Source organism: Notolepis coatsorum (assembly GCF_963971535.1).
Source record: "Notolepis coatsorum genome assembly, chromosome: 1".
Classification (NCBI taxonomy): Eukaryota; Metazoa; Chordata; class Actinopteri; order Aulopiformes; family Paralepididae; genus Notolepis; species Notolepis coatsorum.
Window position 1 is genome coordinate 113,547,164 of NC_140165.1, and position 27,624 is coordinate 113,574,787.

General features: G+C 43.2%; 1 protein-coding gene across 2 annotated transcripts in view; it reads right to left on the reverse strand.

Annotated features, from left to right (window-relative positions):
• The window catches only part of LOC311230975 (RAS guanyl-releasing protein 2-like), a 309,227-nt gene that overhangs the window by 41,314 nt on the left and 240,289 nt on the right, over window positions 1-27,624 (reverse strand). For both annotated transcript variants that reach the window (XM_084317429.1, XM_084317430.1), the window contains 5 exons: window positions 22,012-22,128; window positions 15,843-16,124; window positions 6,161-6,235; window positions 1,674-1,796; window positions 584-699 (listed from right to left, as the gene is read on the reverse strand). In XM_084317429.1, the coding sequence (XP_084173555.1) occupies window positions 584-699; window positions 1,674-1,796; window positions 6,161-6,235; window positions 15,843-16,124; window positions 22,012-22,128 (713 nt within the window). The remainder of the gene's footprint in view (window positions 1-583; window positions 700-1,673; window positions 1,797-6,160; window positions 6,236-15,842; window positions 16,125-22,011; window positions 22,129-27,624) is intronic.

The window sequence follows — 27,624 nt, forward strand, 5'->3', positions numbered from 1 at the left end:
CACTCCCCACACTTTATATTTATTGATGGAGGATTGCACTACAACTCGTACACCTTACTGTAAATTGTACCTAAATTGTACCTCATCCCATTTCTGCTTTGCACTATATAGTATTGTACATTAGTACACTGCATAGTATTGTATATTATATGGTAACTCAGTTACGTCTATTCTGCATCGAACATTGTACATATGTCTATACTGAACACTGTGACCTCATTTTCTACTTCTAATTTACATGCTATACTATGTTATTTGATACTATCTTGTCTAGCACAGTCTCTGGAGCGTAACAGTAAGAAGCATTTTGTATGAAAGTATTCTGTACTTCTGTATGACAACTATTAAAGAAACTTGAAACTTGAGAGATAGTTAGCCTGCAAGAGAGAGAGAGAAATAAATAAATAAAAATAGATTGAGAGATTCATTATCATATTGGGGAAAATGGAAAATAGAATTGTCCATAGCCCTAATTGGGTATATCCCGTGTATGCTTTTGAAAGTGTACTGTATATCATATGCTGCAAGTATAGTCTATTACATACAGTGAATGAGCCTGCAAAAGGCAAGATACGTCCCTTACTGGTTTTTGTCCAGTTCCCCGAACTTGCTGAGGTAAGGGAAGTTGTTCCTGATGGCCTCAAACTCCTCCTGGGAGATGTGGCCGTCGCCGTCCGTGTCAAAGTTCTTGAAGACAGACTGCAACCATGGTAACACATTACTACATTACTACATTACCACACTACTACTGCAGCCACAAATCCTCACATGAACTACACAGTTAATAAGAAGATAACTCCTATAAACAGCACCGGAAGTAGAGTTCACCTGCAAAGGGGGTAGATATTGCTCCAAAATTAAGCTACATTTTGATCAGGCATGGCTATTTTCAAAGGGGCCCCTTGACCTCTGACCTCAACATAACTGAATGAAAATAGGCTCATTGGAACCAAACAAATCTCCCACAGTCCCATGCAGATTTAGGCCCAAACCATGTAATTTTTTAGCATGCAGTAAAAATGCAGTATATATGTATATATAGTACCAGTCAAAAGTTTGGACACACCTGATTGGATGTATGATTTTCATTATCTTAAAGACAGTTTGATCTAAAGGCTTATGCTTAAATGCTTGAAATTTGCTTCTTAGACAAATATAAATAGTGGTATCTGGTAACTTATAGGCAATTAGTGTGTGTTGGTCTATTATAAGTCCCTTGTCTACTTCGTAATGGGTTGGACTGGAGCATGAAGGTAAAGCAGCCAACATGTACTCAGCATTATGTGGGACAACCAGAGGAGGCCATTATATTTGTGTTATTCTTTATGTCTTTACTATTATTCTAAAATGTGGGAAATAGTAAAAATAAAGAAAAGCGTTTCTATTAGGTGTGTCCAAACCTTTGACTTGTATATATTTATATATACACACACACTCACACATTACATACACACAATAAACGTTCAGATGTTAAACATCACACCTCCATAGTCCATACATATATTTGTCACGACTCTTTGATGACTAAATTGAAGGGATCCTTGCTAAAAATGTGTGCTAATATCAGGCAATATAATGATATCTGGATTTTTTTTCACTCCCAAATATCGGTGTCGGACCCTAAAATGGGCTCAGACTGTGATTGTAAGGGTACGTTGACATAGGAAACGCACCTCCACCATCTTCTCTATGTGGTTCTTGATGATGGTCGGGTTGGCGCTAGGCTTCACCGACACGGCCCAGTCGTCAATCATGGAGGGCTTGGGGTCGGGCGCGGGGGCTGGGCAGGAGTTCTGCTACACCAACGAAAAACAAATCCCAATTAAATCAATACTGACTGACAGGTAGTGGTAATTTGGTCTCACAAGAGAGCTCCTGAAGACAATCAATGGTCACCATATTCTAAATCAAAATGCCACACATGTTTTATCATGTGGATGTCCAATCAGTGTTGATGGTAAATGTAGTCCATTGAAGCAATGTATTCCTCAGTGCCGGTTCAATAGTGTCCTCTTCACTATTTATATTAATGATATTGTGTATTCGCTGAATGGTTGTCGAGCCCATCTTAGCTGACATGATACTGTTGTGTAATTGTATTTCTGACTCTGTACAATTGGCTATTGGGAACTTACAACCTTCTATAATTACCCTCCAGGAAGCTCTTATTAAACTTAAATTGGTTCTTAAGGCTAGTAAAACTAAACGTTTGCTTTTTTCTAGAGCCAGAAACATTGAATAAGATGGTTTACACATACAGTATCTACCGTAAGTGGTTCTAGCATTGAGAGAGTCACTGCATACTGTATAAATATCTTGGTGTGTGGCTCGATGAGAAATTTACATTTAAATTCTATGTGGACAACCTAGATTCCAAGTTGCAACAGAAAATTGGCTTCCTATACAGAAACAGAACCAGCTTTCCTTTGATTAGTAGGAAGATAGTTGTCAAAGTGGTGTGTGTGTGTGTGTGTGTGTGTGTGTGTGTGTGTGTGTGTGTGTGTGTGTGTGTGTGTGTGTGTGTGTGTGTGTGTGTGTGTGTGTGTGTGAACCCCTCTATCTGTCTCCCCCTCTTGTTCTACTTGGGGGAGAGAATCTAAATCTAAATTCTGCTACATATAAAACAGTTGTATCTCTATGGTGCTAGGGCTCTGTAGCAGGGGCGTATCTAGACCAAGCACTGTACTGGGGCACAGGGGGGCACCTAGGGATGCCAAGCGGGCGCAAAGCCGGTTTTGGTCGGTTTTAGGGCGAAAATGGGCAGATTTTGTAACTATTTTATTTTTAACTTTATTTCGGTTTTAGGGTTAGGGTTAGGCTAGATGCATCCATCTGTATGGAGAATGGGAGGGGTTTGTCTGATGTTAAGGCCTTGAGAACATCACCCACTGCCTTTGGAGCAAGGACCAGAGCCTCTGCCTTTGTTCTTCCTAAAGTCATTTTCTTCACTATTTTGGAATCATGTAGATTCTTTTGATTGAGCTTTTTTTATTTTTTATTTTTTTATCATTTAGATGCCTTTATTTCATATTCGACGCAGACGGTAGGCTATATATAGCACATTTTGTTTGGTTTTCAATCCATAATGAGTTAACAGAAAAAATAAGTACACAACCACATTATTTCAACCTAATAAAACGAGAGAGAGAGAGAGAGAGAGAGCGAGAGAGAGAGAGAGAGAGAGAGAGAGAGAGAGAGAGAGAGAGAGAGAGAGAGAGAGACGTTCAAGTTAACATGCAGCCCCATGTGTAGGAAAATAAACAGCTGCCTACCTGTCGCTGTGAATGTGATATGAATGCATGAATTAGCTTCTCAGCATCGTTCTGATTAATAAATGGTCGTACTTTTGCTATATTTCTGAGATGGAAGAACGATGTTTTCGTCACTTTGCTAATATGAGAATTGAAGTTCAGTTCTGAATCTATGATAACCCCGAGACTAGTGACCTCAGATTTGAGCCAAGGGGTTAGTCCTCCCAGGTTCTTTATTAATGTTATAAATTAATAATATTATATATTATTATATATGTATTTAATTATAAGTGGACTTTGTGCTGATACTACAGGGACACCTGAGGCACTTGAATTGCCAGGGGAAACAATTAATGACAATAATACACCGCTTGTGATTCATGTGTATGTTGCTGGGACGGGGTTGCACGCCGTGCAAACGGCTCTGTGAGCAGAAGCACGCGCAAGCACATGCACGGATGTGCACGCGCATGCACACAGGAATGCGCTGCACTCGACTGATGCGCCAACTCGCCAAGTACCCACCTGGCTACTTTGCATAACAATAGCTCAGGTCGTCAGGTGTGTTCAAATACATTCTCAGATACATTCACACAAAACTTGTGAATGAAATGTGTTACATTCCATTCGTAGAGGCAATTAGGCATTGTCTTTAGTCTGTGCGTATGCGAGGGAACATTTATGCGCATGCGCGGGAGCGCGCATGCGGCGTCATTAAAACACAGTGCAACCAGTTTTGAAATCAGCAACGCACCCCTGTGTATCATGGTAATGTTGGTAATACATTTCAGTAGCCTACTGGTACAGCACGCAGTAGGCCTACATGATCATGCTTTTCATAGCTTGTACATCACCTATTAGTAATGACATTCAATCAAAGTTAAAGTTGGAAGTTCTTCCTTCCCTTACGGAATTTAAATGTCTGATTTAATTTCTATGTGATTCATGTTGTAACTGATTGCACTGCACATTGTTTTGTTGTTTTATCTTGTTGTTCACTCAGCAGTTCTGTAAATGAGCCTCACCTCAGAGCTCACCTGAGTATAAACATAACCCACCACAACATAGCATTTGACGCGCTTCAATGCAATCGGGAGAACTGTTCGACTCGCCCGACCCAGAAAACTGCACCCGGAGACCTTTGAGTGTAACAGAGGGTCTGGAACAGGGTTTTCTGCACTCTCGATACTGCCACCTGGGAGGATCTGGCCGGTACTGCACCCTCAGGGTCGCAGTATGCCTTCTAACGGCAACATACGGGTCCCTGACATTGAATAGAATATAAAAATAGTATATAGTATAGTATATAAACGTTGTTGCCGGGGAATGAGTTAAGGTGACAATGTCACAACCGTTACATATGTACAGTGATACAGGTATAAAAACACTATGGTAGTAAATCATACTGGCCAGCGATATAACTATGATGCAATTTCTTTTTATCTCACACCTTTGGGGAGGGGGGGCACTGTCCCCACCCTGGACAGCCTTCAAGAGGCCAGGGTCCTCTTATATCCTTCAATGTGTTTTCAGTGTGACACCACACTCTCATTGACACTGTATTTGTGTTTTACTAATAAATTAATATTGATCAAGAATATCTGTCCATGCGCATAATTGGTTGATCCAGTTCTACCACAGTTGAAAATCAATCAAGCAATTCCCTTGTGTTAAAGGACACAACGTGATGTGACATTTCAAACTCTAAACTAAAATGCTGTCTTTCCAGTGGGGAAACATTGTCTTTTGAGTGGGGGGAAATTGGCACTTGAAATATATAAACATATACTTTTAAAGGGGCTATTTGTAAGATGTTCAGTCATTTGTAATTAGTACATTAAGCAAATAAATTGTTTATTACCAGTGATGCCAGTAACTAGTTACTAAGTAACTAGTTACTCTAATCTGATTACTTTTTTCAGTAAATAGTAATCTAACTTATTACTTTTTACAAGCCAGTAATCTGATTACAGTTACTTTTCCAAGTGGCTGTGCGTTACTATTTAGTTACTATATCTCATAATGCTGATGATAAGAGAGCCAGGGGTACAGTCAGCTAGACCGGAGATGGGACGTGCGCTCGCGCACGCACGCACACAGCCACACATACATGAGAATAACTAACTATAATACCGTTTTATATAACACAACGGTTTTACAATTTTATTTTTAATACAAATTATATTTTATTTCGTTTGGGAACCACTGTCCTAGACCTAGAGTGCCTGAGCAGTGGACAGCTGTGACCTTATATGGCCTGATGGCTGATGACGTCTCATGATGACCTGTCTGAGCAGCCAATCATGATTTATGACATTATGCACTTTCAATAAAGCATTATTTAAAAAAAAACTGTTGTCATTCTTATGTTGTGGCAGCAGCCGGGGGGACGACGACGACTTCGTAACCTAGTTACTTTCAAAGTAACTACGTTTTAAATAAGTTTAAAAAAAAAAGAGAGGACTGAGCTTGCGATAGGTCAATTGCTGTTTCCTTGTTACTGTTTGAGAGTCCAGCAAACTTTCCTTCTGTCTTTGCGCACTGTCTTGGCGAGGTTGTATTGCTTTAGCTCATTTGTAAAGCTAAAACAAAAATAGAGGTATCGTTGGAAACTAGATGTCTTGAGGAATTTGTATGGACCTACCCTTTTATGCTTACATGCATGCTTTTTTTTGCCATTTCTTATTGCACATAATTTGTATGTGGTTGGGTGTAAATGGTCCTCATTCCAAACGACTGAAAGTCTTACAAATAGCACCTTTAAAATACAGAGGACTGTTCATTTTTACCCAACTGTCTTAAATGGCAAACAAATCATGTTTCATCATGTTGCACTCATGGAAAAAACGATATACTATTTGATATCAACATCATATCAAGGCTCTGCCTCCCCAATCCTTGATGCTCACCACTTGTTTGCGAGGTTCCCTCTGTAGAGACATCTGGTAGATCTCCTCCTCTGTGTGGTACTGGTCCAGGGACACCTGTAGTGGCACAGGGCAGATGGAACATCTCATCACTGTCCTGCGGAAACCCCCCGCAGTAGAACCTCCTTTTCAGTACGGAGGTTCAGTATGTAAACCCTGCAGTGCGGTCTTTTCAGTACGGAGGTTCAGTATGTAAACCCTGCAGTGCGGTCTTTTCAGTATAGACCACTGCACTTCCGTGTTAAATTGAGCTCATGGAAGAGTGTGGGGGAAGAAAATGAATGAATGTTGATGAGAGCCTTGACGTAAGTGGTTGTAGCTACGGCTGTGGGGGTGCTGGAGACATGATCCAATATACTTTTTTATACGCCTGAGTCTCCTGAACACGGGGGGATCAACCCACTGAACTTTCTCGGCCGAGCTATAGTAACTTTTTCGCACCTACTGCCCAACCGGCGCATGCACAGATTGTGTGTGGACAATCCAGAGACTCCCTGGGCAATCTGCGCTTGCAGAGTTTGGGGAGTAGGTGCAGAAAAGTGACTATAGCTCGGCAGAGAAAGTGCAGATCGACTCGGGATTGGTCTCTCCACTCATCTTCTCGCTGTCGTCACACCTGATATTTACCCAACTTGTATTTGACCACTGCGTCACAGCTGACAACGGACGGAGACAGAGTATTTGAGCTCGAAAGAAAAAAGGCAAATGCAGCAATTGCAAATGAAAATAATTGCATTCACAAAAAGTATTTTGTGAGGAGATTGGAAAACTAAGCAAAAGTCATGTTTTAGCATCTTCTAGATCCTGTTGTTTCTAAAAATCCATTAAGCTCATCAATGGTCTCCATAGTGGGATATCTTCTCATTGTGCCCCAACATTTGAGGAGAGAGATTATTAAGCATCCTTCACAGGGTACCATGAATGGTAAATGGTAAATGGCTGCATTTACAGTATATAGGGCTTTTATCCAAAGCGCTTTACAATTTGTTCCTCACATTCACACATTCACTCACACATTCACACACTGACAGCAGAGGCGACCATGCGAGGTGCCAACCTGCACATCGGGAGCGATTAGAGGTTAAGTGTCTCGCTCAAGGACACTTGGAGACGTTGCCCGGGAGGAGCGGGAATCGAATCGGGAACCTCCGGATTCCCAGACGACTGCTCTCTACCTCCTGAGCCACCGTCGCCCCTCAGTCTCCCTCACTGCCATATGATATATCACCTGCTGTCTTGCCGCCGCCCGCTTACTCTCAGGCTGCCATGTACCGTTAGGACCTCGTGCGGTGGGCAGGGTGTTCCGTGGGCAGGGTGTTCCGTGGGCAGGGTGTTCCGTGGGGGGGGGTGTTCCGTGGGCAGGGTGTTCCGTGGGCAGGGTGTTCCGTGGGCAGGGTGTTCCGTGGGGGGGGGTGTTCCGTGGGCAGGGTGTTCCGTGGGCAGGGTGTTCCGTGGGCAGGGTGTTCCGTGGGCAGGGTGTTCCGTGGGCAGGGTGTTCCGTGGGCAGGGTGTTCCGTGGGCAGGGTGTTCCGTGGGCAGGGTGTTCCGTGGGGGGGGTGTTCCGAGGGCAGGGTGTTCCGTGGGCAGGGTGTTCCGTGGGCAGGGTGTTCCGTCTGACAGAGGTTGAGAGAGATTGATGGAACCCGTGGTCGGTCACCTCTCTCTGGTGATAAAATATAATGAATAAATATTTAAATATATATAAAATATAATGTATAAAAGCAACTGCCGGATGTCCCTGCGGTTCGGTGTTTTGATGGACACAGATATGAGTCCCTGCATGTTAGACAGCAGCTCTCTGAGCTCCATCAACTCCCAAGAAACTCATATTTCTCATATTTTTTTTATTCAGATTGAATTTTATTGCCTATATTTTTATTCAGATCGCCTTGTATTTTATATTCGGATTGAATTGTATTGCCTATATTTTTATTCAGATTGCCTTGTATTTTATATTCACATACATTTTCTTCTATTGCCCTGCCCATATCTGTACCCGACCCCCACCCCAACCCATGCTGCTATGACGCTTGAATTACCCCAAGGAGATCAATAAAGGAATATCTTATCTTAGATCAATGACGTTGTACGCGGCCGCAGGCATTCACTGCGGATTGAGACTCACGTCCTTTTTGGCTAAGCTACGCTGTACTTAAGGGAGGTGGACTGGACAGCAGGGTCAATACCTAATTATATCCACAACCTGACAGCGTCACGCAGCAGATCCTCTGTGTGATGGAATCGTTTTTCTTTATCAGTATCTTGTTTTGTTTTTGATTTGCTTTGAACAGTCAAACTTTCACTTTTCAAATGAGTCTGAGTCTGTCTCCTGATCTGTTAGTCACCTGGTGATGTTGTCCTCACGGACAACATACTTGCCATATGGACCTACGAAGTCAGCCATATTGGATTTTAGGTTCGATTAGATTAAAATGTATTGTCATTATTACAAGTACAGTACAACAAAAATAAGTTTGGCATCCAACCAGAGTGCAAATGTAACAGCAAAGTGCAATAGTAATATACAATGTACAGGTGATTAAACTGGGTATAAAATATACAAATTAGTACTACTGAGTGTAGTGCTAATCAGATGTATGTACAGAGTTGTAATATAATATCTACAGTGATACAGGTATAAAGACAGTATGGTAGTAGTCATACTGGCCAGCAGCGTAACTAGTAAGAGTAGGATATGTACAGATAGATATAGATATAGTATCTACAGATATGTAGATGGTTTATGTGCAGGTAACTGGTAGGTACAGACAGGTGTGGATAGATATGGTGATATGATATGGTATATTACAGCATTATTGTATATGCTATCATACAGAGTTATGGGTTATATGCAGGTGTATAAGTAAGTATATAGAAAGATTATATGCAGGTATATTCAGACACACGGTCGTCCCGGGTTCAACTCCCGGACCCGTCTTCCCCCATATCTCTCTCCCATCCTTAAATGTTTTATATTATATATTAGGGCTGTCAAAGTTAATGCTTTAACTTTGGAGATTAATTTAAATTATTTAAAGCGTTAAAAAAAATGTATCTAGATTAATCTATGGAGTGAAACATTTTCAACGTTCTGAACTGAGATATGAATACATGTACTCAGAGGAATGTATATTACCAAATGTATGTATATATATGCAGTACTTGTTCATATCACTGGGGAGCGCTGTAGCGTCTTACAGAAAGGATGCACGTAATGACGTCATCACGTCAATCTATATATGACCGCGTCAGCGGAGGTGTGTTCTCTCTTCCTATTCTTCTCAGTCTATCGAGGTGTGTGTACACAGGTGCATACCTCCACAAGTTCTATACCTACCCCACCAATGTGAAGTGGTGACGTTGTGCTTATTCAATAAACAAGCTAAAGGCTAAAGATATCTCCTTGGACAATGTGTATTTTCTTCTACATGCAACGCAAGATAAACTGCAACGCTCAACATGAACTTTCAGCAATATCTTTGCTTGTTCTTTTTTTGCATTGACTCACGCACCTTTTTGAAAATCATCTGACATGAAGATGGAACACATTTCTGTTGTTAATATGATTTATATTACTGGTAGTTCATACAAGCTTGTGTTGATTCTACATTAATTCCATGATTTTACTCAAGTAAATATCTGTTACAAGCTTCGGTCTTAAGTAGAGAAATGCAAATTTTAATCTAGATTCATCTAGATTAATTACAGAAAATTGTGAGATTAATTAGTAAAAAAAAATGTTATCTATTGAGAGCACTAATATATATATATATATATATGCTGTGGATATATAAATGTACATATGATGTATATACAGCACATGCTACATGCTTACATGCTATCATACAGAGTATTATAGTATGAGGTGGGTAGTTAAGATTATTGTGATTACTATGATTACAGTGTAGGGTAATTGTAGACAGTGAAACAGTAGGTATGTAGACATTGAGTAAAGGCAACAGAGTTCAGAGTTGTACAGTATGGGTAACAGAGTCTAGGCTGTAGGCAATGGAGTCAGAGTTCAGAGTTTATATGGAGGGGGGTACCAGACTGATGCAGTCAATTATGCTTTCTATGGCACACCGGTAAAAGTTCACCAGAACCTAAGGAGACAGGTGGGCTTTGCTCAGTCTCCTCAGGAAGAAGAGGTGCTGGTGAGCCTTCTTTTTTTTATCCACATTTTTCTCCCATCCCAATTTCGTGTATCCAATTCTCCCCTCCCCTGTTTTGAACGTTGTTCGACTATGCCCCCCAACTGGTCGGTTGTAAAGAGGATAGAAGCCTTGCATCACGTGTTCCCTCCGGCACACGAGGAGGCAGCCTGTCACATCTTTTCGTCTGCCAGCGCGGACTCTCATTGGCGAGGTGTAACGCATGGGAGGCTCAGGGCTTGTGTCCACAGCGGACGTTTTATGAGTTGTCAGCTCCTTTCTGTCATTAATTTCTATGCTACAGACGCGACAGGCGCGGCCCTTTTATGCGCTCTCGGCGGCAGCGTTTTTGGGCGGAGCGCTCCCAGCGCATAAAGTTGAAACTAGTTCAACTTTTGGAAAGGAGCTCGCTCATCAAGGTAACTTTTTTCAACCGACCAATCAACATCGAGGAAGTGGCGGAGCCGCGGCAGTCGTGAGACTCAGGAAAACGCTCTGAGCTTTTTTTTTTTGCTTTTCAAAGCGGTCCGCCTTGAAAAAAACTTCCGCTATGGACACAAGCCCTCACACTACCCCCGCCATTTCCTGTCTCTGCTGTGCAGGCGTCTCCCAACCGACCTGTAGGGGTCGCTGTCCACAACGTCCAATCCCCACCCATCGACTTCCATCCGCTGACTCTGCCAAATGAGCCAGTACGACGGCCGGCCCAAGCCGAAGGCAATGCTGAGACTGGGATTCGATACCAGAGTCTCTTGCATTGGTGACGAGCGCAATCTACGCTACGCCGCCCTGCGCTGGTGAGCCTTCTTGACCAGTGGTGAGGTGTCGAGGGTCCAAAAGAGATCCTCGGAGATGTGGACTCCTTCTTGACCAGTGGTGAGGTGTTGAGGGTCCAACAGAGGTCCTCTGAGATGTGGACTCCCAGGAATTTGAAGCTGGAGACATGCTCAACTGCTTTTCTTTCGTAGACAGTATAAAAGGACAAATGCTAAGGTTAAGATCAACATCCCCAAAAAGTGCATATCATAGTAAAGTGCGTAATGCACAGACACACAGAAACAGCACTTCCACAACCTGACTAGTATCACACCAAATTAAAAATAAGATAATATACAAATCTAGCCTTTGGAGTTATTCAGGCTGCGCACAGCACTGGGGAAGAAACTCTTAGTAAACCGAGAGGTAGAGCGTGTGATAGAGTGGTAGCGTCTGCCCGAGGGGAGGGGGACAAAAAGGCCTGCGGGGTCGTTGATAATGCCAGAGGCACGGGAAAGCAGCCTGGCACCATAGATCTCTTCTAGAGCTGGCAGACTAACCCTGATGGTCTTGTGTGCGAGACGCATAATTCTGTTCAGAGATTTCTTCTCCTGGCAGTGGGCGGCTTGTGAGTTTTTCTCCAGGGGGGTCGATCGATACCAAAAATGTACACGTACCAAGGTAGCACAATGCCACACTGCACACAAACACGCGCGTGCGCACGCATCGCAAAACCACACACTACTGTGTGCGTCAGAGAGCGTCGGTGAAACCAAAAGCATACGGATATTTAAGTAGGTACAGTTACAGTACAACTATCACCATTGCCATCAATCAATATGATCACAGAGTCCATGCAGCTAGGTTTCCAAACACTCACACCCCGATCTCAACTCTCTCTCTCTCTCTATATCTCGAAAATGAACAACACGCTGTGAGAGAGAGAGAGAGAGAGAGAGAGAGAGAGAGAGAGAGAGAGAGAGAGAGAGAGAGAGAGAGAGAGACCGAATTAACTCACTGTTTACGTGGTCGAGGAGGGCTTGATAAAGTGTATAATTATGTCCACTGTTGTCCCCAGACTGTTGAAGTATATCCAGTTATCCACTCTGTCCAGACTGCATCCAGATTAGCTTGTTAGCACAACACAACAGTACTGTGATGAATGAATGAATGAGTCTGTCTTTGCCCATTTCCGCGTCGAACAGCCTGCAAACTACCTGGCGTTCTATCGCCCTGCTCTAAGACAAACTCTAACCTTAACCAACTTTGAAAGAGTGCCTAAGCTTAACCGTCGAAAGAACTTGCCAAGACAAACTCTAACGTTACCTTGTCCTTAACCTACTTCGAACGAAGAGTGGCTTTCCCAGTGTAGAAACTGTCGTCGGCCAATCAGAGAGCGTCTCCGAGAAATGCGGTTACGAAAATTATAGACGCTGCTTGCTTAGACCACTTCAAAGCGCGCCCGGCTTCCATCATAATACATCATATTTCAACGCACAGCGCGTTACGCACTGATTGGCTGCGACGGATACAGCGATGAAACCAGTGCACGGCGTGCACGCGCACTCAAAGCGCTATTGGGTCTAGCCCGAGAGAAATGCGGCGAGGTGAAATGCGGCTACGGTAACGGAACGTATTCTCTATCAGACAGAGTCGTCACTTCCTGTTCAGGAAAACGATTATTTATATTTGATATATTAACGTTATATTGTGCATTGGAAACACAAACATACTTAAAATGAGTAAATATTATTCATTTTAAACATGTTTATATTATTTATAGGGCTATAAAAAAAATTAAAAAAAATATTTCTTGTTCTTCTCTCTTTTAACCAGGGTTAACCAGGGGGGGCGGCGCCCCAGCGCCCCTAGTGGTGAGCCGCCACTGTCTCCTGGTCTATAATGTTACCAAACCATACAGTACAGGAGGAAGTAAGAACGCTCTCAATCACACAGCGATAGAAGTTATGTAGAATCACCGTGTTATTAGTGAACTCTTTCAGTCTCCTAAGAAAAGAAAAGTTGCTGGGACTTTTTAACAATGGTGCTGGTATTGGAGTGCCAGCTCAGGTCATTTGAAAAAGTGACCCCAAGAAATGTAAAACTGCTCACCATCTCCACCTCTGAGCCATTTGTGGTAATGAAGAGATAGGTTACCTTGTTATGTCTAAAATCGATGACTAGCTCCTTCGTTTTGGAAGCATTCAGGGTGAGGTTTATGGTCTCACTCCACCTAACTAGGTTCTGCACCTCTGATCTGTAAAGTGACTCGTCATTTGAGCTTATACGCCCAATGACAGTAGTATCATCAGCGTACTTTACTATCAGACTGTTATCATAGGAAGCAGTACAGTCATGAGTGCAGAGAGAGAACAGTAAAGGGCTAAGAATGCAGCCTTGTGGAGAACCAGTACTTAAAACAATTTCATCAGACATATTGTTTCCAATCCTGACTCTTTGAGGTCTCAAAATTAAAAAGCTAAAAATTCCTTCACACACAGCGTCACATACACCCAGACACTGAAGTTTGTGGATCAGATTAGATGGAATAAGCGTATTAAAATCAGAGAACTGACAGCATATGCCTACTTATCTTATGCCAGTGCTTACTGGAGTCGATCCAGCTCAGGGCTATAGCCAAAGGAGGGAGCGTGGATAACATCCTGGGAACAAGGCGTCTCATTCCCGGGTGGAGCTAAAATAAGCTAAACTGAGCAGCTGTCACCTGCTTCAGTCGATACCTTTCTCCTGGCTGAGTCATATTCATTGACCTTTTGAATGAGGGGGATCCTATTGTTGCATCCTCAATATTTCAAGTAATCCCTGCTTAACCTTTAGACAGGTAATAGTGCCCTGCTTTGGTGGCAGTTCTATTGAAGCCTATGGGAGACACATGGAGAAGCGCACCCAACATATCTGCCCTGTATGACCTTTGATGAAGACATTCCTCTACCTCATGAAAGAGGACCCTTCAGAGAATACTGACTGATGGATCATTCCAAATGTGTGCATTCGTTTATTTGCTGTTGGTCTCCACTTAGTTTCCACAGATGATTATAGGCCTACTTTACAGGGCGAGTGAAGCGAGGATAGCTTTTTACTGAACCACAGAGAGGAAATTGGAATCTGTCTTCTTGTCTGATTCTGGAGAAGATGGTAAGTGCATTTCCCATAATGTTGGCATGTTACTTTAAGCAGGCTGCTTAATGATGATTGACAGAGAGGATAATAGTTTAATGTTATTATTAAAATGTCCATTCATCACTATGCTAACTGTTATGAAGTAGTGGTCTGTCCATTCACCACTATGCTAACTGTATGTTCTGTTTCATATCCCCTTCCCCTTCTCTTCCTGACTTCCTTTATGTGATCCCTCTATGTGATCCCTCTATGGTATTATTCTGTTCCTCTGAGCAAGGGCGAGTGATTGAGGGAAGCAAAACTGAAAATGTAACACACCTCAGTCATGTCATTAGTGTTGCTGGAGCGGAGAATATTTGCCACATGTTATGTTTTCTGGGCAGACTAGGCTATCAAATAATTTGGCAATATTTAATTGAATGTCCTCTTTACACTACTGACCCAGGTTAAAATGCTGCTGTATACCCCGTATAGAATTAATCAAATTTCCACAAATGCACTTTTGCTTTTTCATCTACGATTTTTCAGTGTGAATCAGTGGATATCCTGCTACAGTTGCTATATCTCCTGTTTCAATAAGAAAATAATGATTTACTGGTAGCCTATTGATGTTTCCTTTTCCCTGAGCTTCCAAGAAGTACCAGACATGTCCTGGTTGATCTTTATTTAATCTTTTGTAACCTATACGTATTTATTCGAACTATCACACGGTCTCGTCTAAAGAGATCAGAAAAGTATAGATTCATACATACAAACATAATCCCTTATGAGCCACTAGAGTGTGGATCAACACGCCACAAACGCCTCGGGCAATCCTTCATGCCATTAGCCATCAGGCTCCACAACCATGGGCACGGACTGCTGCCAATAGTTGGTGAAGTAACGGCTGGTGAAATAGAGAACTGTTAGGACTCTCTGACTCTTAGTAATAAGCACTGCTCTGACTCTGGTGCAGTGTGCTATCATGATATATACCACATACTGTATACTATATTACTATATTATTATTATTATTATTATTATTATTATTATTGATTGAATTCTGCCATAAATTCTACCTGTACCTCCCTTCCCCCATGCTGCTATGACACCTACATTTCCCCAAGGGGATCAATAAAGGAACGTCTCCCTTGACCTAATTCACTTTGAGTCTCTGAGAATAGATAGTGATCTAGTAGCGGAGCGGGGTTGGGGTGTTGGTCCTGGAGGGTCCTGGGGTGGGAGTGGGGGAGGAAATGTCTTTTGTGATGTCTTTTGTGGTGTCTTTTGTGGTGTCTGTAATAGTACAAGTTGGTTCTTATGTTCTGTATTTATTATTTGTATTATTGCTAATGTCATTAGTGTTGCTATTATTATTGTTGTGGTACTGTGTGGTCTTGTTATTATTATTATTACTGTATTGTGTTGCCTTGTTTTATGTTTAAAATGGAAAAATTCAAAATATTTGATAATAATAATAATAAAAAAAGAGAATAGATAGTGAGTTAGCCTCTGCACACAGAGCAGACTGACTACCGAAGCCGACTCGACATGCTGCCCCCCCCCCCCCCCCCCTTCCCGGAGAGCAGACCAACGCATCAGGTCGACGGAGCGCTCCAATCCACGGCCGTACCCACCGTCAGCAAGTTGAGCAGGTCCGTGTTGGCGTCGACGCGGGGGGGCGTGGCCTGGATCAGCGTCAGCTCCCGGAGGATGGCGTGCAGCTGGTGCGCCTTGGCCAAGTTGACGCGCGTCTTCTCCCTGTCGCTCCAGTCGGACAGCGCCACGTGCACGGCGATCAGGTCCTTCAGGTGCACGCCCAGGATGGGGAAGCGGAAGCCCGCGCACTCGGAGAAGCGCCTGCGATACTGGGTGTAGTTCCCGCACGACGTCACCAGCTCAATGAGACCGTTGAAGACCTACAGAGGGGAGGGGCGGAGGAGATGAGGAGGAGGGCCGGTTAAAGGAATGATCCACTGTGTTCCAAAAGTTTGTGAAAGTAGTATGGGACACTCAGCAAAGTCCTCACTTCCTGTAATTCGTCAACGTGAGCTTTACTGACCCGTGGATCTGACGCTAAAACGGGTTTGTTTGAGACCTTCGATCTCACGGTGTGAACAATAGCGCATGTGTCAACATCCCGCCCACTCAGGAGACAGGAACTGCTCTGCTTTCCCTCTACATAGAAAATGTTATCTATAGCACCTTTAACTTGTTGACAAGGATTAAAATATGTCCCCTTTAATAATGGATGAACATACAAATTCTTTCACAAGTTCATGCTTAACTACAGTATGAGTGTATTTATGACCAAAGCAAATTCCTTTTATGTGAAAACTACTTGGCAATAAAGACCTTTCTGATTCTGATTCTGATGAGGAAGGCAGGAGGTATAGAGAGCGGTATATCAGTATAGGTAACAGAAGGCTGTTTGGTGCGTAGGCTCTAGGAGAGAGCATTAGTCACCTGCGGGGGTGGATAGATGATAGATAGATGATTGAAGACATATGACAGACTTATCGACGGGTGAGATGGGAGCAACGCAAGCACAAAGAAGAGGAACTACAAGCACACACACACACACACACACACACACACACACACACAGACACAGAGAGAGAGGCATGGAGTATTTTTAGTTGGTTTGACTTTTTTCTGTTAACACTTTGGTTGCCTAAGGTTAAATTAATGATATACCATAGATTGCCAGCGCTATTTGTCTATGGAGAAAGTCCCCTTCTTTGCAGGGCTATAACTTTTTAAATTCTATTGCTACATTGCCATTATTAGGGCCCATTCAAAGTCCTATATGTATTGTTCATTGTGTAGCAACGTTAAACTTTTTCATTCACATATTCATAGTAAAGTATGGTCTAATGTATAAGTATGTTTTCATCTCTTTCTGCAGCTTTCTCCAGAACGTGATATATAGCCCCAAATGCATTATATTGATGATGAAATACAGTTTGATGGCAATCAGCGCGATATAAAAAATTTCAACTAGACGTACTTCTAGAAGTTACTACACGTCATCTGATGTTGACCGGATGGGCGAGGGGGCGTTTATAATTCCGTGGGCAGCGTTATACCAATCATCTAATGTGGGTCAAATGTTGATAATATCAGTTATTATCGAAGACGGTAACGTTACACGCTGAAACTCACCCCAGTCTCCGCGCGCCGTTGGGCGATCATCGTCGAGTAGAAATTTTATCATTATGGGATATATTATTACCCGGTCCATCTCCAGCTTGTATAATGGTATATACGTCCAAATCATGTTGTTTATCGAGTTATTGGCAATCGATCGCTATGTAGAGTGACGAGCTAGAGTCACGGGACATGTACCGAGTGGCCGGAAGCAATACGGATGTCTAGCAAAACCTCTAATGCGCTTCCTGTTAAGCGCTTGCGCCGATCGGCCACCAGATGGCGCTCCTGAACCGCCAGAGAGCTCAGTGGGTCCTGCTGGTGGATCTCAGGCCAGCGGAGGGACATTATGAATCCGATCGCAGATTTTTGAAATATTGATATAAAGACGACGTACAGCGTCCCCCGGCAACTTTAGCATGGCCAGCAAAGACGTCTAAAGACGGCTCCCGGCAGTCAAAGTGTTAACACATTGATGTTTAGACGTAAACGCTAGCAGGTGAATCAAAAAAAAAAAAAAAAACGGATGTGCCTTTTGTTTATACGGCAACGCCGTTTTTGCGGGGAGAATCTGCAAAAAAGTGAGACCACCTTCCTGGGTGGAAATCCTAGAAACGATACACCTTCGCGCTATCATCTGAACAGTCAAACCGCATAAAACTATGACTGGTTGTCTCAACGACCTGAGGCAGTGTAGCGTATGGGTTGCGTGAATATTTTCCCTGACGGAGTTGCACTTCCGCGTTCGGTTTGCGCGATCTGATTGGCCACTGACGTGTCTGGTCATGTGACATCTGCGCCAATCGTGTGACAGTGGGGCTCCATCGTCTCGAGTCTTTACAGCCTCGTCTGCACGCAGAATTCCATCCCAAAACACTAGTCTAAACGCAACATTAAAAGTGAGGCCGCAAGACGACTTTTGCGGTTTCTGTTCAGACTCTCTCCGTCTAAACATGGCCTGAGTGCCACGGACGCGTTTTGTCGTTAGTTCATGCCGACCTTTGAGTGCCCCCGACGCTATATAGGGTTTGTTTGTCTTTTTTTTATTCATATTTCATCAATCGAGCCTCGGGTTAGTGCTGCAGAGTCTCTCTGAGCTCAATTGGGAAGATACCTATCGTCTCTCCCTGTGTAACTGCACCCCATTACTTTACACTGCTGAAGGGGGGGTGGCCAGTTTGCTCATTTTACTTTTCCCTCAAGCCAACTGAAGGATCGATTGTGCTCGCCGGCCCGGAAAACGTGTGGATTATGTATTTACAGTACCAACACTGTAATCAATAAGCGTGATCGATATTTGGAATGGCGATCAGGAATTGGAATAATCTTTTTGGATAACATCTTATCTCAGGTAAGGAATTTATTTTACTAGTCTTAGGATAATCAGAGCTGTTTTCACAGAGATATAAACGTTTGCCCTATGCGTGTGTGTGTGTGGCTGTGATCGCTGATGAGGAAATGAGAGAATCGATTTTTCAGCCCACCTCTATAGCGTGCATAAGTACACATATACTATCGATAATCTAGCGTTTATTTGAAAACGATTCATAAATAGGCCGAAAAATTTGTTTGTGTATGCTAGAATATTCCAGTAAATGCCTTTTATCACGGAATCTATATATTTTCCTGAAAAACGAGGGCTTTTCAAAATGCTATAAAACGAAAATGAACCGATTAAAAAACAATCCGTTTCGACAATGTTGACTGCAAACAAGTCATTGATAAGCGACAGGCAGATTAGACACATAGCCATAATTTAAGACAGAGATTATGCGTTCACAACGCTATCATTGAAGTGGGTCCTGGCATTTAACCATGTTTCCCATGTTAATGGCCGGCACTAAAACTGTTAAAGGGGCACTTTTTGATTTGATTCTATTTGAAATCTTTATTTCGATATATGTAAATAAATACAAACAATATAGAATCAAGACAAATCATTGATCAAGAAATTAAATGGAAAAATATATATATATATAAATAAACAAAAGCAAAACATAACTCAATTTACATGTTCGAAAAGGAGTAGGAAGAAGTATACACTTATTTAATCCCACCCCTTTTCCACTACTCAAATGAGTGTACTAATTTAAAACCTTACAAAACAAATATATATTATGCAAAACAAAAAAAATTCTATATATGTAAAACATGAAAGAAATTAAATAAAAATCTAAACACCCGTACCATATACTGATTTATTTTGCACATAACCTCAGGGTGCTTTCACACCAGAGCTGGTTGGACCGGACTATCGGACCAGAGTTCGTTTTCTCGGATAGTCCGCTTTTTTGGGGGGGGTGTGAATGCTCAGTCGAACTCTGGTGCGGACCAAACACGCAAACTCTGGTCCGCCTGAAAACGTAGGTCTTGGTTCGCTTCATCGGACCAAACGCGGACCAAATATAGGAAGTGACCTGATAAACTGTGCATCTTGGGTAGAAGGAAAAAAACAAGCATGCGGTAAACATGTATCGTGGACAGACGTGGGCGAATGACGAGGTGAAAGCCCTGATAGAAATATGGGCAGAAGACCAAATTAAACAGCTACTTGTGGGCACCCATAAAAACAACGCGGTGTACAAGTTGTTTAGCGAGAGGATGGTGGTAATGGGCTTCAATAGAACAATGGATCAATGCCACGTCAAAATAAAAAAACTGCGTCAGCAATATATTAATAAATAAGCAGAGAATTAAATTAGATGTCCATAACATTTGTGTTTTAATTAGCATAGCCTAAATAAATATGAATTCAAGAAGTTAAATACTGAATTAACGACACATATTTATTAACAGGCTGAAAGTTATAACGAATAACAGGCTGAAAAAACAATTAGACTATTTAATATAGGCTAAACACAGTGCGTAAAATATAGGCTAAGCGATGGGTAAAAGGCAACTTTGGCTATAGCCTTCTAAAACTATTAAAGAAGTTAAAACGAATAACAGGCTGAAAAAACATCTACAAATAGACAAGATTCTCCTGGGCTAAATGAGAGCTATGGATAGATGTCACATTAAATCTTCGAAAAAATATCGTGCTCAGATATTTGTAGGCACGCTTGCAGGACTTCTCTGGTGCATATTTTTCATATTTGCAGATGTTAATACATTGTAAAAAATATAGTTAGTGCATAGTTTAAAATACGTCTACAAATAAACACGATTTTGCTGGGTTATATCAAAGCTAAGCAAAGACGCTAGGTTTGAAAAGACGTGTTTTGCTCACTGGGTTGTGTCCAATAGACGAGCGCCCTTTTCGACCGTGTGACATTGTTGAGAAAGTTTGGTGCACTTGCAGAGACAAATTGCAGTGGGAATGCAGACGAACCAAATGAAGAAGAATGCAACAATGTTCAGTCCGCACCGAGTCCGCACCGAGTCCACACAGAGTCCACACAGAGTCCACACAGAGTCCACACAGAGTCCACACAGAGTCCACACAGAGGCCACACAGAGTCCACACAGAGTCCACACAGAGGCCACACAGAGTCCACACAGAGTCCACACAGAGTCCACACAGAGTCCACACAGAGTCCACACAGAGTCCACACAGAGTCCACACAGAGTCCGCACCAAGTCCACACAGAGTCCACACAGAGTCCACACAGAGTCCACACAGAGTCCACACAGAGTCCGCACCGAGTCCACACAGAGTCCACACAGAGGCCACACAGAGTCCACACAGAGTCCACACAGAGTCCACACAGAGTCCACACAGAGGACACACAGAGTCCACACAGAGTCCACACAGAGTCCACTCAGAGTCCACACAGAGTCCACACAGAGGCCACACAGAGTCCACACAGAGGCCACACAGAGTCCACACAGAGTCCACACAGAGTCCACACAGAGTCCACACAGAGTCCACTCAGAGTCCACACAGAGTCCACACAGAGGCCACACAGAGTCCACACAGAGTCCACACAGAGTCCACTCAGAGTCCACACAGAGTCCACACAGAGGCCACACAGAGTCCACACAGAGGCCACACAGAGTCCACACAGAGTCCACACAGAGTCCACACAGAGTCCACTCAGAGTCCACACAGAGTCCACACAGAGGCCACACAGAGTCCACACAGAGTCCACACAGAGTCCACACAGAGTCCACACAGAGGCCACACAGAGTCCACACAGAGTCCACACAGAGTCCACACAGAGTCCACACAGAGGCCACACAGAGGCCACACAGAGTCCACACAGAGTCCACACAGAGTCCACACAGAGGCCACACAGAGACCACACAGAGTCCACACAGAGGCCACACAGAGTCCACACAGAGTCCACACAGAGTCCACACAGAGTCCACACAGAGTCCACCAAAACTATACGTGAAAGCGCCCTCACACACATCCAAAAACTGTAAACAGTTTTGCACACATTCATTCATTCATTCATTTGTGCTAAGCTAGGCTAGCTTGCAGCCAGCTTTCTCCTGAACGCACAGAGAGGAAACTGCTATCCACCTTCTTGTCTGACCCCGTAGAAGACGGTAAGCGTATTTCCCATAATGTCGGCGTGTCCCTTTTACGTTTGAGATACGCTGGTATAAAGAGAGAGACAGGTATGCCTGGTTGCAAACCGAACGCGGAAGGACAACCACCTTAGGGGAAATGTTCACGCTGCCTGCCTAGTCGACGGCAGCCACGTTCACCTTGTTGGTGTCTGCGCTGACGTGCGCCTGCGTGTCCTTGAGGCGTGAGATGGAGCTGTTACTCAGGCCTCCCACCACGGCCATCAGGGTGTTGAAGTTCTGCAGCTGGAGCAGCTTCTGTAGAGTGTAGACAGAGAGAGACAGAGGGGGAGAGAGACAGAGGGGAAGAGAGAGAGAGACCGAGGGGAAGAGGGAGAGAGCGGCAGTGAGGCCAACAGCAGACAAGCGTGATACAAACAAAGAGGCTGGATATAGGAAGACATACTGTCATGCACTTGTCCTAATATAATAATAATAATAATAATAATAATAATAATAATAATAATAATAATAATAATAATAATAATAATAATAATAATAATAATAATAATAATAATAATAATAATAATAATAATAATAATAATAATAATAATAATAATAATAATAATAATAATAATAATAATAATAATAATAATAATAATAATAATAATAATAATAATAATAATAATAATAATAATAATAAAAATAATAAAAATAATAATAATAATAATAATAATAATAATAATAATAATAATAATAATAATAATAATAATAATAATAATAATAATAATAAATTTATTTTATATAGCACCTTACATAAGGTATCTCAAAGCACTTTACACAGACATTGCATTATAATACATGGACAAACACAGTACATGGACAGACACAAACATGGACTTTCACAATGACAACATGGTGGGGATACTACAGAGAAAGGGAGTCAGCTTAGAGACAAGACAGAGAGAAAATGTTCATAAATAATAATAAAAAAAAAAAAATATAGGTGTGTACAGATGTGAAAATGTGAGTGATGCAGGGGTTGGAGGGTCAGGAGTGAGGGTATGCAAGATTGAACAAGTGGGTTTTGAGGTGGGACTTAAATGTTTCTACAGATGGGGCTTCTTTGATGTGTAATGGGAGTTGATTCCAGAGTCGGGGAGCAGAGGAGGAGAATGATTTGTTTTCTGTCGACTTAAGGCGGTAGTGTGGTGTGCTCAGAAAGGCTAGGTTGGATGTGCGGAGTGAGCGGGCGGGAGTGTAGTATACTAACCTACACTGTAGCACTCAACACTTTGATGAACATTGTTACTCAGCTGATAGAGTTGTACCCTTCCTGCTGACTTGTTGTGCAAAACTTGTAAGTCGCTTTGGATAAAAGTGTCAGCTAAATGACAAAAATGTTAAATGTAAATGTAAGAAGGAAGACGGAAAATTAACAGGAGGCGATGTCCTCTCTGAGAACTCAACACATGTCATTCACATTAGAGGAACTGACTTGTGCTGAATAGCAATCAACTGCTTGAATATCAGGAATTTCTATTTCAATATTATACATTCTTAATGCGTTAGTCTAGTTTACCCATGTCTGTGAATCATCAAAGAATTCTGCACTTTTCAGTATGCACCCAAAATATAACCAAAATCCCTTTTATCCACTGAATGACATTCCGAGTTTAAAATGTGAATATATTTCTAAGACTCTAAACATGGCAAATCTGTTGCTAGATCAAATAAGCCTCTTCTACTTGTACTGGTATAAGCCATTTTACGTCTCACTCCATTCACTTCATAGAGTCCCTTGTCTGCTTATTGTCCCAGAGCTGGTGATGGAAGTAGCTAGTAGGGAGTTCCATGTCTCGCCCCCCCCCCCCCCCCCCGTCTCTGATACAAACACACAGGATGTATGGGGGGGGGGGGGGGGGGGTAAGAGAGTGGATCAGTGTTTCAGCAGCAGGGTGTGTGTCAGATATAATATGAAATGAAAAGGAATAATGCTTTTCCCTCCATGTCACCCCTTTCGTCTGACCACCCAATTCTGTCTGCATTTATTCATCACTATGTGCCAAAGAATTCACACAAATATTTGTATTCTTACTTTCGTATAAAGAAGACCACCTACCTACCCCACGACTTACATCACGCTGCGCACAACTGTGACGCTTTCCATAAAATGTCCAGTACATTTCAGCATAGGCATAGAACCAAATAAATTGCAGAGTGAAAACTGTAGTTTTAGTATTAGAACAGTTTTAGAACATCGTAGTCTGGCAATACAGAGCCTTTTTATCTGTCACGAAAGTGTAGGTTGACGGCTGCATGGAGAACCTCAGCAAGCTATATCCTATTATCCGCGATATCCAGTTAACAACCTGGACTTTCCTCCGTCCCTCGCCTCTGTCTAGCTTCCATCACTGCATATTCTCTCTCTCTCTCTCTCTCTCTCTCTCTCTCTCTCTCTCTCTCTCTCTCTCTCTCTCTCTCTCTCTCTCTCTCTCTCTCTCTCTCTCTCTCTCTCTCTCTCTCTCTCTCTCTCTCTGATGCATCTCCTCGACAGTGATGAGCTTCTTCACACCATCTCGACTCACAGGTGGTGTTTGCCCTGATCTTAGATCCAGTTTCCGTTGTTCTAATAATAACAATAATTCATTTATTTTGTATAGCGGTTTTCAATGACCCAAAGTTGCTGACAATAGGCAAAAATAACAAAGAAACATAGAACCGCGGGGAAACGGAGAACAATATGAATACACAAGAACATAAAAGCAAGAGTAACGGATAACAACAGGAGTCAGTGGGGGAGACAGTCGGGAAGTGAGTAAGGGAAACCGAGGGGGGGGGGTCGGGGGGGGCAGGAGAGGAGAGGGCTATGGAGGGCTTTGAAGGTGAGGAGTAGTGTTTCCTTGATCGGGAGCCAGTGGAGGGAGTGGAGGACAGGAGTGATGTGTTCACGGGGCCGGGTGTTAGTGAGGAGGCGGGCGGCTGAATTCTGGACCATCTGCAGTTTATGGAGGGAGCGGGAGGTGATGCCAGTGAGGAGGGAGTTACAGTAGTCCAGGCGGGAGGAGATGAAGGCGTGTATAAGGGATTCAGCAGCAGGGGGGGAGAGGCAGTGACTGATTTTGGCAATGTTGCAGAGGTGAAAATATGATGTTTTTACAATGGAGCGGACATGGGGGTCAAATGAGAGGGTGGGGTCGAGGATGACACCGAGGTTGCGGACTAGGGGGGAGGGTTTTGCCGGAGTACATCCATCACTGGCTGGTAGAGGCTTCCCTGTCAGCATTGGGTTTTTTATACGTCAAGTTTCACATTGTCATGCTGCCGTGTCAGATGCTTCATCAAATTACATGTCATATTTTTTGTGGTTGCTCCCCTCACATAGTTTGGCTACAATGGACAGTTATTGAACGTTCTCTCCCTCACCACCCTCCATGCTGCTTTTTGGCTAGTAGTCGACATGACCTCACTCTGACCTGGCGGCCTGCACGCACACGCCATCTACTGAGGACCACGTGTAAACGTGTGCGCTCCTCATCCTCATAGACTGCATACTGTTCAGTGGTGCTGCCTCTACCCTCTGGAACACTCTCCCGGCCTCCATCCATCTCTGTTTTTGAAACCAGACTGACGACACATCTCTTTAGCTTAATTCTCCCTGTTGTTTGTTTGAACTCCTGTTTTGTTTTGTTTTAGTTTTTTCTTGGCATCCTTGTGTTACTTGAAAGGCGTTTTTAGATGAAATGTAATATTATTATTATTATTATTATTAGGTCCTGATTGACCTGGATGGGAAGCTGCCGGGAGGCGTGAATATTAAAGGCAACCAACGTGTGTTCAGCTTTTCTCTGATTGGCCGCGACCCCCCGCCCCCATGCGGCAGGCAAGCGGCAGCCGTCCCACGTCCCAAATGAAATCCAGGGAGCAAGCGGCAGCAGTGGAGGACGCAGGCTGCTGACTGATTATGAAATGCGCGGAGCATAATGTTGAGGCAGATTCACGCGTCACTGTACATCACTTCTGAAGTATAAACAAACTAGGTTATTATGTTTCGCGTTTTTAACGCTGACTGATTATGAAATGCGCGGAGCATAATGTTGAGGCAGATTCACGCGTCACTGTACATCACTTCTGAAGTATAAACAAACTAGCTGACTGAACTAGAAAGCGTAACGTTATTATGTTTCGCGTTTTTAACAACCAACTACCAGATTCACTCGTCACTGTACATCACTTCTGATTCTGAAGTATAAACAAACTATACTGCTGTGACGATTTTGAATATCTTAACATGTATTTACGCCCATACAATTTTTTAGATGAATGATTGTGGATATAATATAGAAAACACATCATTATGATATTGTCAGATGGCGTTGTCAGATGTGTAGAATTCACCTACTTACAATTATGTACCTTACTGTACCTCTGCTTGCGCCTACAGCACAGCAGGTAATGGCGTTAATCAATGAAACATGTAACCTACACCTACTGTACCTTACTGTACCTCTGCTTGCACCTACAGCACAGCAGGTAATGGCGTTAATCAATGAAACATGCAAATTGCTCTGTGCTGGCACAAAAGCTTGCACGTTGGCGGCAGGGTCCATCCTGTAAATAGTTAGTTAGTTAGTTAGTTAGTTAGTTAGGCAGTTAGTTATGGCGTTAAGTGATGCGGCGATAGCGATATGGCATTAACCAACAACAACAGGCATTAACCAACAACGCAAACACAACGAGGCATTAACCAACGAGCACCTCTCGAGCACCTCTCAGAGCACCTGGGGGAGCCTCATGCGCATGCGCGGCCGCGATCACTCTCTTCCGCGTCTGCCGCGTCTCTCTCTGTTACTGACAACACACAGCGCGGATAAGGGCGTGTGCTAGGGCGGTCACGTGGCCGTGTGGCCAATCAGAGAAACGCTGAACGAAAAGCTGAACACAAGTTGGTTGCCTTTAATATTCACGCTGCCGGGAGCTCTCCATGGTCCTGATTGACCTGGATGGGAAGCTGCCGGGAGCTCTCCATGGTCCTGATTGACCTGGATGGGAAGCTGCCGGGAGCTCTCCATGGTCCTGATTGACCTGGATGGGAAGCTGCCGGGAGCTCTCCATGGTCCTGATTGACCTGGATGGGAAGCTGCCGGGAGCTCTCCATGGTCCTGATTGCAGAGAAAATACTATGTTTTCAAAAATATCCATATACGCATGGATATACGCCAATAGTCATGCATTTTCCATAAGCTCCGGTTTCAACCGTCCACACGAATATGCTGTGTTTTTTCTGAAAATCTTCACCCTAACAGTATTCCCTGACTTAAAACACAGTTTGCGTTGTGGACAAAAGGCCAAACTGCATAGAAAAAGCTAAGGTACTGTACGTGCAGACAAGACCTTAGACTCACAGTTACTCCCCAGTAATGTTTACGCCTGTTTATCTATTTAGTTTGTGTAGTTTTAACGCATTTCCCGGATCGGCACACAACCAGCCTGGTCTATCCTTCAAGGCTGGAGTTCCCCAGTGACCCAATCAAGTGAGACTGCTCTTGGGTCCACTTCCTGATTCTCCTTAAACACTGTATCTGCCTGTGCTAACCACTGAGTGTGTGTGTGTGTTCCAGTAATACGTTGTGAATGGCACTCTGCAGGGCTCAGGCTATGCCCTTCAGCCCCATGTGGCGCCTCCATGGAAATCAATAGAGACCCAGCTGTGTCGGAGTACTGCCAGAGGGCATGAATATGGTTCAGCTCAAACACCCATTGGAATCAATCTGCAAAAGGCTATGCGACAGGAAGACTAGTATGGTGCACAGG